Source organism: Parasteatoda tepidariorum, chromosome 4 (assembly GCF_043381705.1).
Source record: "Parasteatoda tepidariorum isolate YZ-2023 chromosome 4, CAS_Ptep_4.0, whole genome shotgun sequence".
Taxonomy (NCBI): domain Eukaryota; kingdom Metazoa; phylum Arthropoda; class Arachnida; order Araneae; family Theridiidae; genus Parasteatoda; species Parasteatoda tepidariorum.
The window spans coordinates 101,312,968-101,326,861 of NC_092207.1; the positions used below are offsets into that span (position 1 = coordinate 101,312,968).

At 29.3% G+C, this 13,894-nt stretch overlaps 1 protein-coding gene across 10 annotated transcripts in view; it reads right to left on the reverse strand.

Annotated features, from left to right (window-relative positions):
- LOC107438834 (dystonin-like protein short stop) overlaps positions 1-13,894 on the reverse strand; it is a 223,597-nt gene that overhangs the window by 9,778 nt on the left and 199,925 nt on the right. For all 10 annotated transcript variants that reach the window (XM_043046522.2, XM_071180282.1, XM_016051216.3 and 7 more), the window contains 17 exons: positions 12,903-13,103; positions 12,692-12,820; positions 11,799-11,969; positions 8,782-8,937; positions 8,493-8,699; positions 8,019-8,305; positions 7,270-7,429; positions 6,542-6,739; positions 5,583-5,855; positions 4,726-4,914; positions 4,201-4,388; positions 2,814-2,946; positions 2,682-2,726; positions 2,146-2,263; positions 1,501-1,613; positions 1,298-1,411; positions 115-232 (listed from right to left, as the gene is read on the reverse strand). In XM_043046522.2, coding sequence (XP_042902456.1) covers positions 115-232; positions 1,298-1,411; positions 1,501-1,613; positions 2,146-2,263; positions 2,682-2,726; positions 2,814-2,946; positions 4,201-4,388; positions 4,726-4,914; positions 5,583-5,855; positions 6,542-6,739; positions 7,270-7,429; positions 8,019-8,305; positions 8,493-8,699; positions 8,782-8,937; positions 11,799-11,969; positions 12,692-12,820; positions 12,903-13,103 — 2,800 coding nt within the window. The remainder of the gene's footprint in view (positions 1-114; positions 233-1,297; positions 1,412-1,500; positions 1,614-2,145; positions 2,264-2,681; positions 2,727-2,813; positions 2,947-4,200; positions 4,389-4,725; positions 4,915-5,582; positions 5,856-6,541; positions 6,740-7,269; positions 7,430-8,018; positions 8,306-8,492; positions 8,700-8,781; positions 8,938-11,798; positions 11,970-12,691; positions 12,821-12,902; positions 13,104-13,894) is intronic.

Here is a 13,894-nt window from a genome sequence, read left to right on the forward strand (position 1 = left end):
TGAAGAGGAGTGTGGTTCAGAGGTAAATAAGTAGAATTATTTTGGCGTAGTTGAGATTCCAATATTTGCTGTAATAATATAATATTGTATGCAGATACTTGACATAAAGCTTACCTCTGCAGGGATCATTCTTTACCAAAAATTCATCTAACGCTACCCATCCTCCTCCAACTCTTACCATTACAGTACTGCGTAAAATTCGCACTAACCGCAACTTTTGAGACTCACCAAACTAGAAAATATTCAAAAATTTTAAGAAAAATAATATCAACATTTGATTGCAAAAGTTTCAACTTTTTATTTCAACAAATTAAAAATTCTTTAAAATATTCAGTACAAAGATTTTTTTTAAAATTTTGAATTTACTTGTAAAGATGATTACAACACTACGTAACCATATAGTATGATAACTATCCATAAGACTGGATACAAAATTCTAGTAAACTATTATCATAATAACAAAAAAGATATAGACTGTTGAAGGTAACAAAAAGAAATACATCACAAGTAAAAATAAATAATATTAATTCATCTTTTTAAACATAACAGTCTTCAATCTGTATTCTCCAATGGTATATAAAATTGCATATAAATTAAAGAAGCTGTTAACAAATCAAATTTTTTTTGTAATTAAATTAAATTTATTAAAACTAACAAATTGTAACTGCTTCACTTGCCATTTTTTATATTATTATATAAAAAGAACTGAAAAATAACATCCATGTTTAAAGTTGAAAATGTATTATTTTTTTAAAGTAAGAAATCACTTTATTTTATCGCCAGTTCAGCATCAGTTTGGGAAATCTCAGGAATCACTCGTCATCCGAAATCACTTCCATTCTATTCTGTGGGGTGAGGAGTAGTTATAGACAATCTCAACCTTCATGGATGAACATAAAATCGAGTTAACATGTGTTATATACTAGTGAATTATATTTTTGTAGTGGTAGATACACTACCATCGTCTTAAAAATATCTGCATTAGTTTTGATATCTTTTTTTTCTATCCTTACGTCTCCAGCATCTGATCGGGCAAAACACATGTTCTGCCCTGAAATTAAAAGCTCTCAAATAAAATTTACTAATCAAAATACTGTTTTGTTTTCTGCTGAATAAAAATTAGATAAAACAAACCGTATCGATAATTTCGGCTATGATGGAATTATTTTGGGTAATAGTTACTGTAATACAGATGAAGCCAAGATAACTTTGGATAGTCAGAGAAGTGATTAAAAAAAACAAAAACAACCCATAACATTAAAATTGAACTTTTCAGTTTTGACTGAATCACACATACCCTGTATTTGCCTTCACCAACTTGATATACTTTGAATCGTTGAGCACATGTACATTCAGCAACTTGTCGTTGAACTTCATCTTGTATTTTTTCAGCTTCTGTCAGTGGTCCCTTCTGCGTAAAAAGAGATAAAAAAGTGTGTTGAAGAGTAAATCAAATAAAAGATGTGAAAATGTTTGATCGATACTTTTAAGAAATCGTACTTCTCGATCAGGTCGAAGAGTATCTATGTATTCTTTGTGGTCAATGAAGCCATCACCATTGCGATCAAATATTTCAGCCACCCTTTCCATTTCTAAGCGACTAGTTGGGAATTCTGAAAATGCATAGAGATTTTTAGAAGTAAGTTTTGAGTAAAACATTCATTAATTTTGAGAATTGTATTTAAATTACTTAGAAGTTTTTATATACTCTTCATGAAATAATTTTTTTTTAATTTACTACTCAATTTGGTGTTATTTTAAGATGGTTGGATATGCAAGAAAACTACATAGTCAATGCTGATATGTTTGATGTGAAGGTAAAACATACATAATGAGAAATTATTTTTAGTCATCCAGCAAGCAATAAACTAGTTCAGAAAGTTATAAGTTTTCCTTAGTACTCTATTTTTGTTTTGGTAGACAAAGTCTAAATTCATCCCACTTTTTAAGGGAAAAAACTAATAATAGTGACACATATTTTAATACAAGCTAAATCTTCTAATACAAGTTTAAATTTGAAATATTTAATAAAATTATGACAAATATTACTTTTAAAATTTTTAAAATGCAGTTTTTAAATTTAAATTTTTAACACATATTTTTGTAAAAGTAAGATATTTATAAAAATAAATAGTCCAGACTTACTAGATTTCAGAATGCCTTCAATAAATTCTTCTTGAGTTACTTTTCCGTCATTATCTTTATCAATTTTTCGGAACAAATCCATTACTCTGGATTTTTTGTTATTCATCCATGCCAGGAACTGAAAATGAAACAAAATTATCATTAAAACAAAACATCAGTTTTAATTTTCACAAACAAAATTTCGAAATCTTAGAAAGCTATTACAAAATATACATAAATATAAGCTGAAAACTAAAAATACAGGATTTACTTCTAGAATACAGCTTTCAATTTTGATTAAAATTTTTTTAGACCTTAAACAAAAAAGTTTATAATGAATGCAAAACTTTATGCCAGATCTAAAATGAAAAAAAAAAAAAATTTGTGCCTAAACAAATGATAGAAAATACATTATTGATTAATAAATGCTTCTTTTTAAATTTTTTTATACATATATATACATGAAAAATGTGCTAATTTTCATTTGAATTCAAATCTTTTCAAACTATCTTATAGTTATGAATAATTATAATCTTTTACAATAAATATTTATATACCTTTTTACGCCATTCATCAAAATCAAAGTTCTTTATTCTTTCCAGCTGAAAGTAAAAAACACAATTAATGTAATTATTTATTTTTATATAAAGCTTAGTCTGTGTTTAATTTTACTATTTTCTTAAAAATACCTCTTTAAGATAGTTCAGTTTATCTTGAAGTCTGCGCTGTCGCTCCATAGCTAGAAGCCAGACATTTCTCCACCTGTCTACAAGCTCCCTAGCTCTAGGATTTTTAATTTCAGGTTCAAAACCTTGACGGTTTCTAGAGGAAAGAAGCAATTTTAATCAAAAGTTAATACATTATAAAAACCTTAATTTTTCTATGAAAATACAGTAGGATCTCGATTATCCAAAGCTGCTACGAGTAAAATATTTGGATAAGAAAGATTATTTAAGGTAATGTGGTTTCTTTAAAAATTTATTTTCACAATGAAAATAGCTTTACAAAACTACTATAATATGCTGTAAAACAGATTATTTTTAAAAACCAACAAAAAACGTTTACTTTTTACTAACACAAAATATTCAATTATATATAGTCATGCAGTACTAGGAGTCTTTTTTTTTAAAATCTTGTATGCCTCATGTGTAGAGGCATTTACTTTATAAACCAGAGAGTCTCATTTTCTATTATTTCAGTGTTGCTGTAGTAAAATTTATTATCGAGACTTTGTTCGGATATCAGTTAGTGTACAGTGTGTGAAAAAAAATTGACCACCTTGAATAACTTCAATCCAATGATTGCATCTTCACGTTTTAGAGCTTAATCTTAATAGTTCAAGTGAGAGACTTCAGACGAAATTTTAAGCAACTTATAGACGATATTTTAAGTTACCAAATTGGACACAAAAACGTACTTTCTCTGAATAAACATACCTCTTTTTTTGGCAGATTCGATTTTCTGATCTCTTAAATATAGGGGCTATGCGCAATAGGAAATATGGTCCCAATAGTTCGGTCAGGAGAGTGGTACAAAGTTTGGACCCCTTAATGTTAATTTTATTTTTCGCATATCTCGAGATTTTCTTAAGTGAATCGAAAAATCTTTGTACACAATTATAAAATTAATTTTATAATTATATTTAATGATCTCGAAAATTTCTTTTATTTGTAAGGCATAAAATTTTTTGCAAGCATTTTAATGTATGTAATTTTACATGGCAAAATATGAAATTTGAGCAAAATCGGTCAAATGGTTTTTAAGAAGTTGAATAGTTAAAATTTGATTCAAATTTGAACGTGAAGATTCCGTCATTATATCAAAAGTTATTCAGGCGTAGGTTTATTTTTTTGCGCACTTTATTAATACTTTTGATGCTAGTGGCAATTGGCAATTTAAAATTGATTTAGGTGACCATTATATATATATATATATATATATATATATATATAATTCCAATTAGGCTGATTTATGAGAGCTGAAATTTTTTTTTATTTTTAGAATTAACTACGGTTTAAATAAAAATGTGATTTGGATAATGAAGATTCTACTATGTGAAGTGTATAATGCTCATACGCAGGTGTTTTGGGTATTGAGGGAGTACTTCTTCCAGATTTGCGATCGTGTGCCGATTCATGCCTTTCACGACCTTTGTCTTTTCCTGGATGACTTTGCTGTTGTTGAGGTGGTTGGCGTTTAGATTGGAAAGCTTTGGTCACCCGCTCAACATCAGGTTGTCGTTTGGTCATGTCATCCATGAATACCTAACAAACAAAATTGATATAGTTTAAATATAATTGATTTTATTTGAAAGAAGTGCAAAATTTAAATTACTTTAAAAGAACCAATTTTGTCACAGAAATGATCATTAAAGAGGGGAAATTAAATTGCTCCTCTAATTTAAAACACTTGAATGCAATATAATGAATATTTAATATTAAAATGCTTAAATATTTAATAAATAACATTTAACTGTCAAACAAAATTGGACTACAAAATGACAAATATAGTAATCTTTAAATTTCTACCAAATTTTGTTAAAAATGAAGTCAGTTAAAAATGCTGAAAAGGGTGTATCTTTATAAAATAAAGTTTAATTACTTGGTGGTCTGCTATGAGTTGTTCAAGAACAGGAATTTCATCTGGTAATGGTTCTGCTTCTAGTGTAGTGAGAGTATTTTCTGCACTGATCAACCAGTTCAAAAGTTCTTCCAAAAGATCAAGAATGTCTCTCAGGGATCTCAGGTGATCATTGAGACGCTGTTCTCGCTGTTTGGCCCACAATGATACCTTACATAATAACTTCTTCATTAATAACATCCATTTAAAGTTATTATGCTAAGATTACAATTCAAAGATAACTTTAACATAGAGATACTTTTAAAATTTCAAGTTTTGTTATAGAGTATAATGTTATAATAAAAACTGAAAAATTGCAATTTTTTTAAAAAAACAAATTTTTTTTTTTTACAAGTGTGCTTGCTATAAGTAGTATAGAATTGCTTAAAAATCTAAAAGAGACTTAAAAAACTAAAAAATATGAGTTTCTTAAATCAATAAATTTTAACTTTATACTTTCCATTTAAATGTTAACATATTTGGGTTTCTATCACTATATCTTACAACTTTTCATAAAATACATTTAAGTACTGTCATAAAAGCTTCAATACTTTTTATATTTGTAAGATCTGATGAAAATAAATTATTTTTATTTAAAAAAAAGTCTAAGAATTTTTATCTCTTAATTCAGGAGAAGCTGGGAGAAAAAAATTACAACATAAATCAAAGTAAAAATAAAAAGTTAAATCAAAGTTAGTGAGATCAAATGAAAATGAATAATGTTACTCAAATAAAATATACTCAATATTATTCAAAATAAAATATAGTACACTACTAAGCAGAAATTTTCGTTGTCATCGAAACTATGTACATGCATATAAAAACAGATGTAAACTGACCTCTTCCCATCGTGATTGAATGATGGTTATCCAATGGCGAATAACCGACACACCATCTGGGTGGCACTTTTTCAGTATTTCTTGAGCATGGGCGATGGTGGTATCTTTGTTCACTTCCTGTTCAATCATCTCTCTCATGAAGTTTTCATGATCAGCTATTTGTTGTTTGGTAGTTTCTTCATCATCTGGCAAGGGACCAGAATATCTAAGCTTCATTTCTGCATCTGACAACCACTCAAGTAACATATGGACAGCTTTATGCAGTCTTTCAGCCTTAAATAAATGTATTCACATGCATTAAAAATATCTAAGAAAACATGTTTATTCTATTAGATATAATTAGTTTTCTGAGAATGTTAATAAATAGAAGGTGATTTAAGATTTTTTTCCTTTAACTTCAATTTAAATTACTTAATATCAAACAATTGTTCTTCACTTAAAAAGCATATATTAATATTCCCAACACAAGTGACAGTAATTAACATGAAAATTTAAAATTGTATTTTGCATGCAAATTATAAGACACAATACAAGCTAACAATGAAATATTTTCAGCATAAAATATGGATTTTTAGTTAAATCTATTTCATAAAAATGATTATGAGCTAAAATATTAATTAATTTTGAGCCTATTTGATTTTATTCTTTATAGCTGTTAAGAACAGCTAGATGAGACATACATTATGTTATACATATATCAAAAATACATTACAATGTTACACACTGTATGATGTTTTTTTCGAATCTGAAAAAGTTTGCTCCATTAATACAATAATAATAAATTGAAACTGTCTATACTTAATACACATTATATACTGCATTAAAATAATCTTGGCATTGAATTAAGAGAAGAAATTTTTTTTTTTCAACAGAGTCTTAAATGAATACTCCCTTATCTGTTAAGAAACTATCAATTCTATAGATATTATGAAAAATATATTGTAAATACAAATGCATACTTCGTGAAGGGCTTCATCAAGCTTTCTTTGTTTTTCTTCTGCCAGATTGGCAACATCAATCCACATTTGATCAAGTTGTGACAACTGTTCTCGAATATGATTGGCATCCTCTTCACTGGCAGTTTCTAACAATTCCCTGGCTGTTCTTCGTACTGATTCCAGATTGTTTGCTCTACTCTTTAATTCATCTTGGAAAGACTAAAATTAAGAAATGAAATTATTTAGATTGAATTCATTCATTACTAAACAATTTCTGTCTTGGGTTGCATTCATTTTACAATTAGAAATTCGATTCAGGGTCTATCCAAATCCTATTTCAATTGCTTTTTTGGCAGCTTCGAATTTTTTCTCAGTTTTTAAAATATATAATAAATGATAATATTTTTAACATAACAAGATAACAATTTTGAAGCACAAATTTACTTTTTGACTCATTTGCTTTGTGTGGAACTGCACCAATTAATCCATGTGAGAGTCTCATTGCAATATGGTTTTTTTACTTAAAATTTAAGGGGCTCTTTTTTTTTTTATCTTGAGGTTCAGTGTAGATCAAGTTTATTTTTTACTTTTCCCTTCTCTCATGTTTATTCTAGGAAAGAAAAAAAATTCTTCCCACACAATTCCCTCAATTACAAGCATTTCCCAAATAAAAACTTTTGTCTAAATTTAGCACAATCATTGAGAATCATCAAGAATCATTGTAAATGTGAGATTAAAAAAGAAATTACTTTATGTTGATCCACAAGAGCCATGACAGTGTCTAGATCTCCATGCAAGAGCTGGTTTTCAGATAAAGTTTTTTTAGCTTTTTCTAACCAATCGATGAGAGCTTGAACAGCATCTTTAAATTGACCAGAGAACAGGAGAGCTTCTTCCAGTTTTCGTTGCCTGAAAACAGCAGAGATCATAACAATCAACATTCGAAATAAAACAATCAATATTTGACACAGAATTTTGTGTTTGATTAAGTGTCCGAATTTTTCAAGAACGGAAAAAAAAACATAAAATTGTTGGGTTAATACAGCATCAAAATGATGATTAATTTGCGAAATTTTGGTGATTCAGTCTTCATAAATGATGCCATGTTTGGTGTAGTAGAAGGTTTGTGACATTTTCAATAAATTAAAAATATTTATGCATCCTAATTATTTTCATATTATTAATCATTATTATTGTTATACTCATAAATATGATTAAAACACAGAGAAAAACAAAATTTTGAATATGATTTTATAACAGGGTGCTTTATTTCTAAGCTGCAAATATATATTTATGAAATATAAGCACGGTACGTGACAAAGGAGTGTGACACTTCATAGCAAGGGGGAGTAAAACATTATTTATAAACAGCCCCTACCCAACTCTTATTTAAACACATTGAATAATTACATAATTGTAAAAAAAAAAATGCTTCTTGAGTATCTGCAAAACATATATCTTCAATGAATAAGATGCACACAGTAAAGAGACTACTCACTTATCAACAGATTTGGCACAGACATTATTCCACTTATTCTTCAGATCATCCATCATATCCTGCAAAACGGGCACATCTACTTTAGGACATTTTTCTTTGAGATTTCTACCAAGTTTCATGGTTCCATCAAAATAGGGTTGCTTTGAGCCAAGAGTTCGCTGAAATTCTTTATGCTTAGCTAACATTTGCTTTATCTTCTCAGGATCATTACCAACGTGGGTAAGTACATCCAGTTGTTTCTCCGCATCATCCAGCCAATGACTGAGATCTGACCAAGCATCATGAAACTAGAAAGAATCAATTGGTAAATTGATAGCGAGAGATTGTTTTAACTATTAACAAATCATTCAACACAAATGTAGAATTTATAAATGGCACCAATGGTATAAAACCAGACTTCTCAACAATAGCTAATAGAATACACATTTAAAAAGAATGTTTAAATACTAAAAAATAGTATAATTAAATACATACTTCCTTTGCTTCTTTGTATCCATGGTCTAAAGCTCTGGTTCTTTCCGCAGCTTTTGAAACAACTCTTTCCCATCTATGTTGAACACTGATCAGTAAGTTCTTAATTAGAATGACATCTTGCTTCTGACTGAAATATTTCAAGTGTGTTCCTTTTTTGTCTAAGTTGAGCATCACTTCTCGATGAGCACTGACTTCTTTTTGGAAAGCCTGTTAAGGAATGTGTGAAAATTAACTTTTCTCAAGCATGTTAGAAAACATGTTTTTGATAAACATGGAAATGTTTGCTTACTTTGTGATCTTCGATTTGTTCGAGTACGACATCCATTACTCTGCTTACTGGCTTCAGACTAGTAAGGAATTTTTCAGCATTTGTGAGCCATTCAACAAAATCTTGTAAGGCTCCATGGAATTCTGTTGCTTCTCTGAGTGCAATCTCCAATTTAATCTGAATAACAAAACAAAATTCGTAAAACATAATTTTGCAAGATAAATTATTTCTATTTTAAATTAAAATCACATAACAATACACAGGAATAATTTTGGCACAGAGTGAAATCCCCGAAAATTTTAGGTGCAAAAAATCGATATCAATTTGTATACCATACATGTTTCACATTTAACATAACTTTTGAACTAACATTTATAATTAAATTATCTACCACTGCATAATATCACACCAAGGGTCTGTTTAAAAGAAATTTGTGTCCGTTAACGGACCCTTCACATAATAATTTATTTTTTAATCGGACCCTTCACAAATGTGTTTATCTTCATTATTGTTTTGTAAATCGAATAAGATGCAAACGAACTAAGTTTTGTTTTCGGCAGTTCCTTTATTTGTCCGAAATGAATATTCAGCGATCAGCAGTATAGGCTAAATACCAAATATCTGTATGTTGCATCTCTAATTTAGTAGCAGCAATTGCTGTTTATTTTTGAAAATTTAATTCTTCAAAATTATAATTTTACAGTGTTGAGCATTGTCTTGTATATTTTTACAATTCTAAAACTCATTGAAAACGTTTTTTGCAATAACAGGACCCCNCAGCAATTGCTGTTTATTTTTGAAAATTTATTTTTTCAAAATTATAATTTTACAGTGTTGAGCATTGTCTTGTATATTTTTACAATTCTAAAACTCATTGAAAACGTTTTTTGCAATAACAGGACCCCATTTGCCCAAATTCACAAAAGCAGGACCCTGCTTGAAAGAATGCGACTTAACGTTTATTTCATACTCACAAATTACGAGTAATTTTTTCACAATTTTACAAAAACGGACCTTTCACAAAATGTCTGGACAGATCCCTGCACACCTTTAGGGTAACTAATTAAAAAAAAAACTTACTTCTCATAAGAATCGTGATATTGGATTTTAGAATCGCGTCATTGGATTTGAAAATTGCGTTATTGCATTTTAAAATCGCATAAATATGAATCGCGATATTGGACTTTAAAATCACGTGAATATGAATTGCTATATTGGATTTTAAAAACACATGAATATGAATCGCGATATTAAATTTTTAAAGCGTGCAAATACGAATCACAGTACATAATTATTAGATCGCGTGAATATGAATCCCAATGTATATTTTTTAAATCACGGCATTGGGTTTTTAAACTCGCTTGAACACGAATCGCAATATTTTGTTTTAAAAAAGCATAAATACGAAAATCAATGCTTAATATTAAAATCGTATAAATAAGAATCGTAATATTAGCAGATTTGGACACAGTTCCAAATATTCAAAAAGGCAAAAGACTGCCTAAAAAATCAAACTGGCGAAAGAATCATGTAGGACGCAATTCTTCCCATAATTGGTGAAAGAATGTATGCTAATGTCTTGTTAACGGAATTTAGAAAAAGCTTCAAAATTTTGTCGGATTCTAAGTTTTTGATTTGTGGATGGTCTTCGAGATACGCGGAATTCTGCGATATTTGTACAAAAATCGCATGTCCTGCTTCTAGTTTTTAGACTTGGAAGAATGATACAAAAAATCTGTAATTCAGGGGGTATCCCTGAAATACAATCACCCCTGATTGCATACAAGACTAAGATAGATGTAGGTCATGAAAAAGCACAAAAATTACACTTCTGTAAAAATCAACATATGATTTGAACATATAATTTTCAAATGTTTATCATATTTACAAAAACATTTTATACGGTTTAAAACTTATAATAATGTACTAAGATATTAGAAAGCCATGTTTAAAAAATGGACTGGAAAAGAAAAAAAAGATAAAAGTGTTCATACCTGCCAACTTTTACGCATTTGGCGTAAAATTTTATTTTCACATTTAAAGTGGTAGTAAATATATACTATATTTTCTATTAAAAACTTAATTTTTAAATGATTTTGATCACCACTATTCTTAAAAAAATTAAGCTTATATATTAATAAGTGTTACTATCATGACTGTCAGCTGATGTTTTATCAAATACAACTTATTTTATTTGCTTACAATTGAAATTTTAATTCCATTTTACTACCACTTGGAAAAATCATAATGGAAGGGATTAGAAGTTGGCAGGTATGAGTGTTAGTTTCACAAATTTCCTTTTTTTTTTTACTAAACAATGGCTTAGCACACATTATATGCTATTTAGAAAAATTGCAAACTAAATACCCCTTCTACAAAGATAAATCTAAATAATTGTTAGTTTTAACTGAGAAGACATTTAAAATAATTTTTTTAAAAGACAGCACAGCTTATAATCAAAAAATAAAATCTATATACAGTAAGACCTGCACATAATGAGGAACTCGGGAAACAGAAAAATGAGCGCTAAATCCAGATTTAAACTTTTCATGAAAAAAAAACAAAAAAACAAAAACATAGAAGCATCAAGGTAACAAAAATTTCATCATTTTACATATCATAATTGAATATTGCGTCACTTTCTTATTTAAAAGTTTCATGGTTTTTACCCCCAAAATGAGCATTCAACACTCTGAAACTGGAAATGCTCCTGCAACCACTCTAACAAAACCACTCAAATTTTTTTCTTTTGAAAATGAGGGCTGGCTTTATGTCTCCTTTCTCTTAAGGCAGCAACTGTTGTTCTTTATTTTGAAAATTGATTCAACTAGTATTTTAGTTTATAAACCTAGCACTAAATGGCATCAAAACATATTTCAAAATAATCATTTTAAACTATTGATTTGAAGATTTCATGCTCCCAAATTTTTCCCCCTCATTATATACAAGAAAAAACTGCTCTCTAAAAGAGAACCAAAGAAACATTCTTGTTAAATGTGGAATCTCTTAACAAGTGATATAATCAAAATAAATCTTACTTTTCTATCGTTGGCTCTATTGAGTACATTTTCCCAGCGTTGTTTGAGAGTTTTAAGGTTATGCTGCAAATTACCAGCTGCCCCTTCATTTGAACGCTTCAGGTAATCTTGACCTTGTTGCATCACCGAATCTATTTTGTGTTTATTGTTATCTAGGTCATTATAAAGTTCCTGCACAAAAAAAGATCTCATTTAAACTTCAATATTTTTAAGATATGCAAAAACTAAAATATATTTGTCTTAATGATGATGAATCATTAAGTCCTTAGTTAACTAAGAATACAACAAAGAAATTAATTAGTATCACAGGTTATCTAATTATTAGTATAATCTATTATCAGAAATTAATCAACTCATTATTAGCATCATCAATTCTGTTAATGGACTCAAATTTCTAGGCGAAATTCGAGTTCTTCACAAAACGTTTTATCAGAAAAAAGAACTCCTAACAAAATAGTTGATTGTCAAAATGGGTCTTTTACAAAATTTTAATTATAAAAACGGTTCTGAAAGTCTGGATTAACTGACAAGTATACAACTTTATTTTTAAATCTGAAAAGAAAAATGCAAATATTCATTAGTTGGTTTAGAAGAGATTGGGATAATCTAGTGTTAAAATTTTATTTTCTCAAAACGTGATGTAATCACATCAAACTGTTTCTAAGTATTATTATCAGGTGATTATAAATTAGCAGAATTTCCACTAGATAACAGCACAAATACAGGACAGATTATTTCTCAGATGGAAAGCAAAACACTCTCCTGAAGAATTCCAAATTTGCTATAATTTTTTTAATGCATATAAAATAGATACAATTTCATAAATAGGTGTAGTAAATAATTAGTAAATTTAGCAGCAAAAAGAATAATATTTTATTAAATAATTGTTGTACCATAAATCTATTAAGTTGTTCTCTAGCTGTTTCTGGTAGACCACCCACTGGTTTAGAAGATACTAACTGACTATCAATATCACTAAGCCACATCAATAAATCTTGGATCTCTTGGTTGAAAATTTGAGCCTGAAAATTAAAATAGATGTGTAAAAAAAAAAACAGCTTTTAATGAATAATGTCAAGACTCAGAGAGTTTTTAAACCCCAACCTCGTGTAACGCTTCTTCCAACTCCCTCTGTCGTTGAGCAGCTTTGTCTTGTAAGAATTGCCATCTCTTATTTAACTTGTTCAATTTGCTCTGAGTGACGCTGGCATCTTCACTACCACGGTTAGCTTCAATTAACTGCCTACCAGCCGAATTGAGAGTGTCTACACTAGTTTGATGAGCTTGAATATCATTCATCAATACCTAAATTGTTGTACATTAAAATTTAAACATAACATTTACTCAACTTCCATATATCACACTGCGAATATATCATGACAATACGTAATATTATCAATTCTAGACTAAACAATCTGAGTATATTATGTGCACATCAGGAAAATCGAACAGGATATAGATTATATTGAGAGTACAAATTAGTTCAGTCTGTTTTTTTGTGATCAAAAATGCATTTTTTTCAAAACAAAAGGAATGAACACATTAATCAAAGTATTGTCCATCGCTGGCTACTACTTTTTCCCACCTCTCAGGCAATTTTTGAATTCCATCTGGAAAAAATGTTTCGTCTTTTGAGGCGATCCAAGTTAGGAGCCAATTTTTGATTTCTGCGAAAGAGGTGAACTGGTGATCTGTCAAATCGTGCAGCATCCGTAGGAACAACCAGTAATCAGAAAGAGCAATGACCAGAGAATACAGCTGGTGTGGTAAAATATACCTCTTGAGCGGTTCTAAATAATTTTTTACGACTTTCGCGACATCAGGCTGACCGTTATTATGCAGAAGAATAACATTGCCATGTGTTTGCTCGTATTCCGGCCGTTTTTCTCGCAATGTACGGCTCAAACGAATCAATTGTAGCCTATACCGATTGCCCGTAATGGAATCACCAGGTTGTACAGCTCATAGTATACAACACTATTCTTCGTTCTTGAAACGTCGAAACCATTCATTACATGATTTATCAGTTGGAGCATTGTCACCATAAACTTCTACAAGCATTTGATGTGCTTCAGCTGCACTTTTCTTCCAATTAA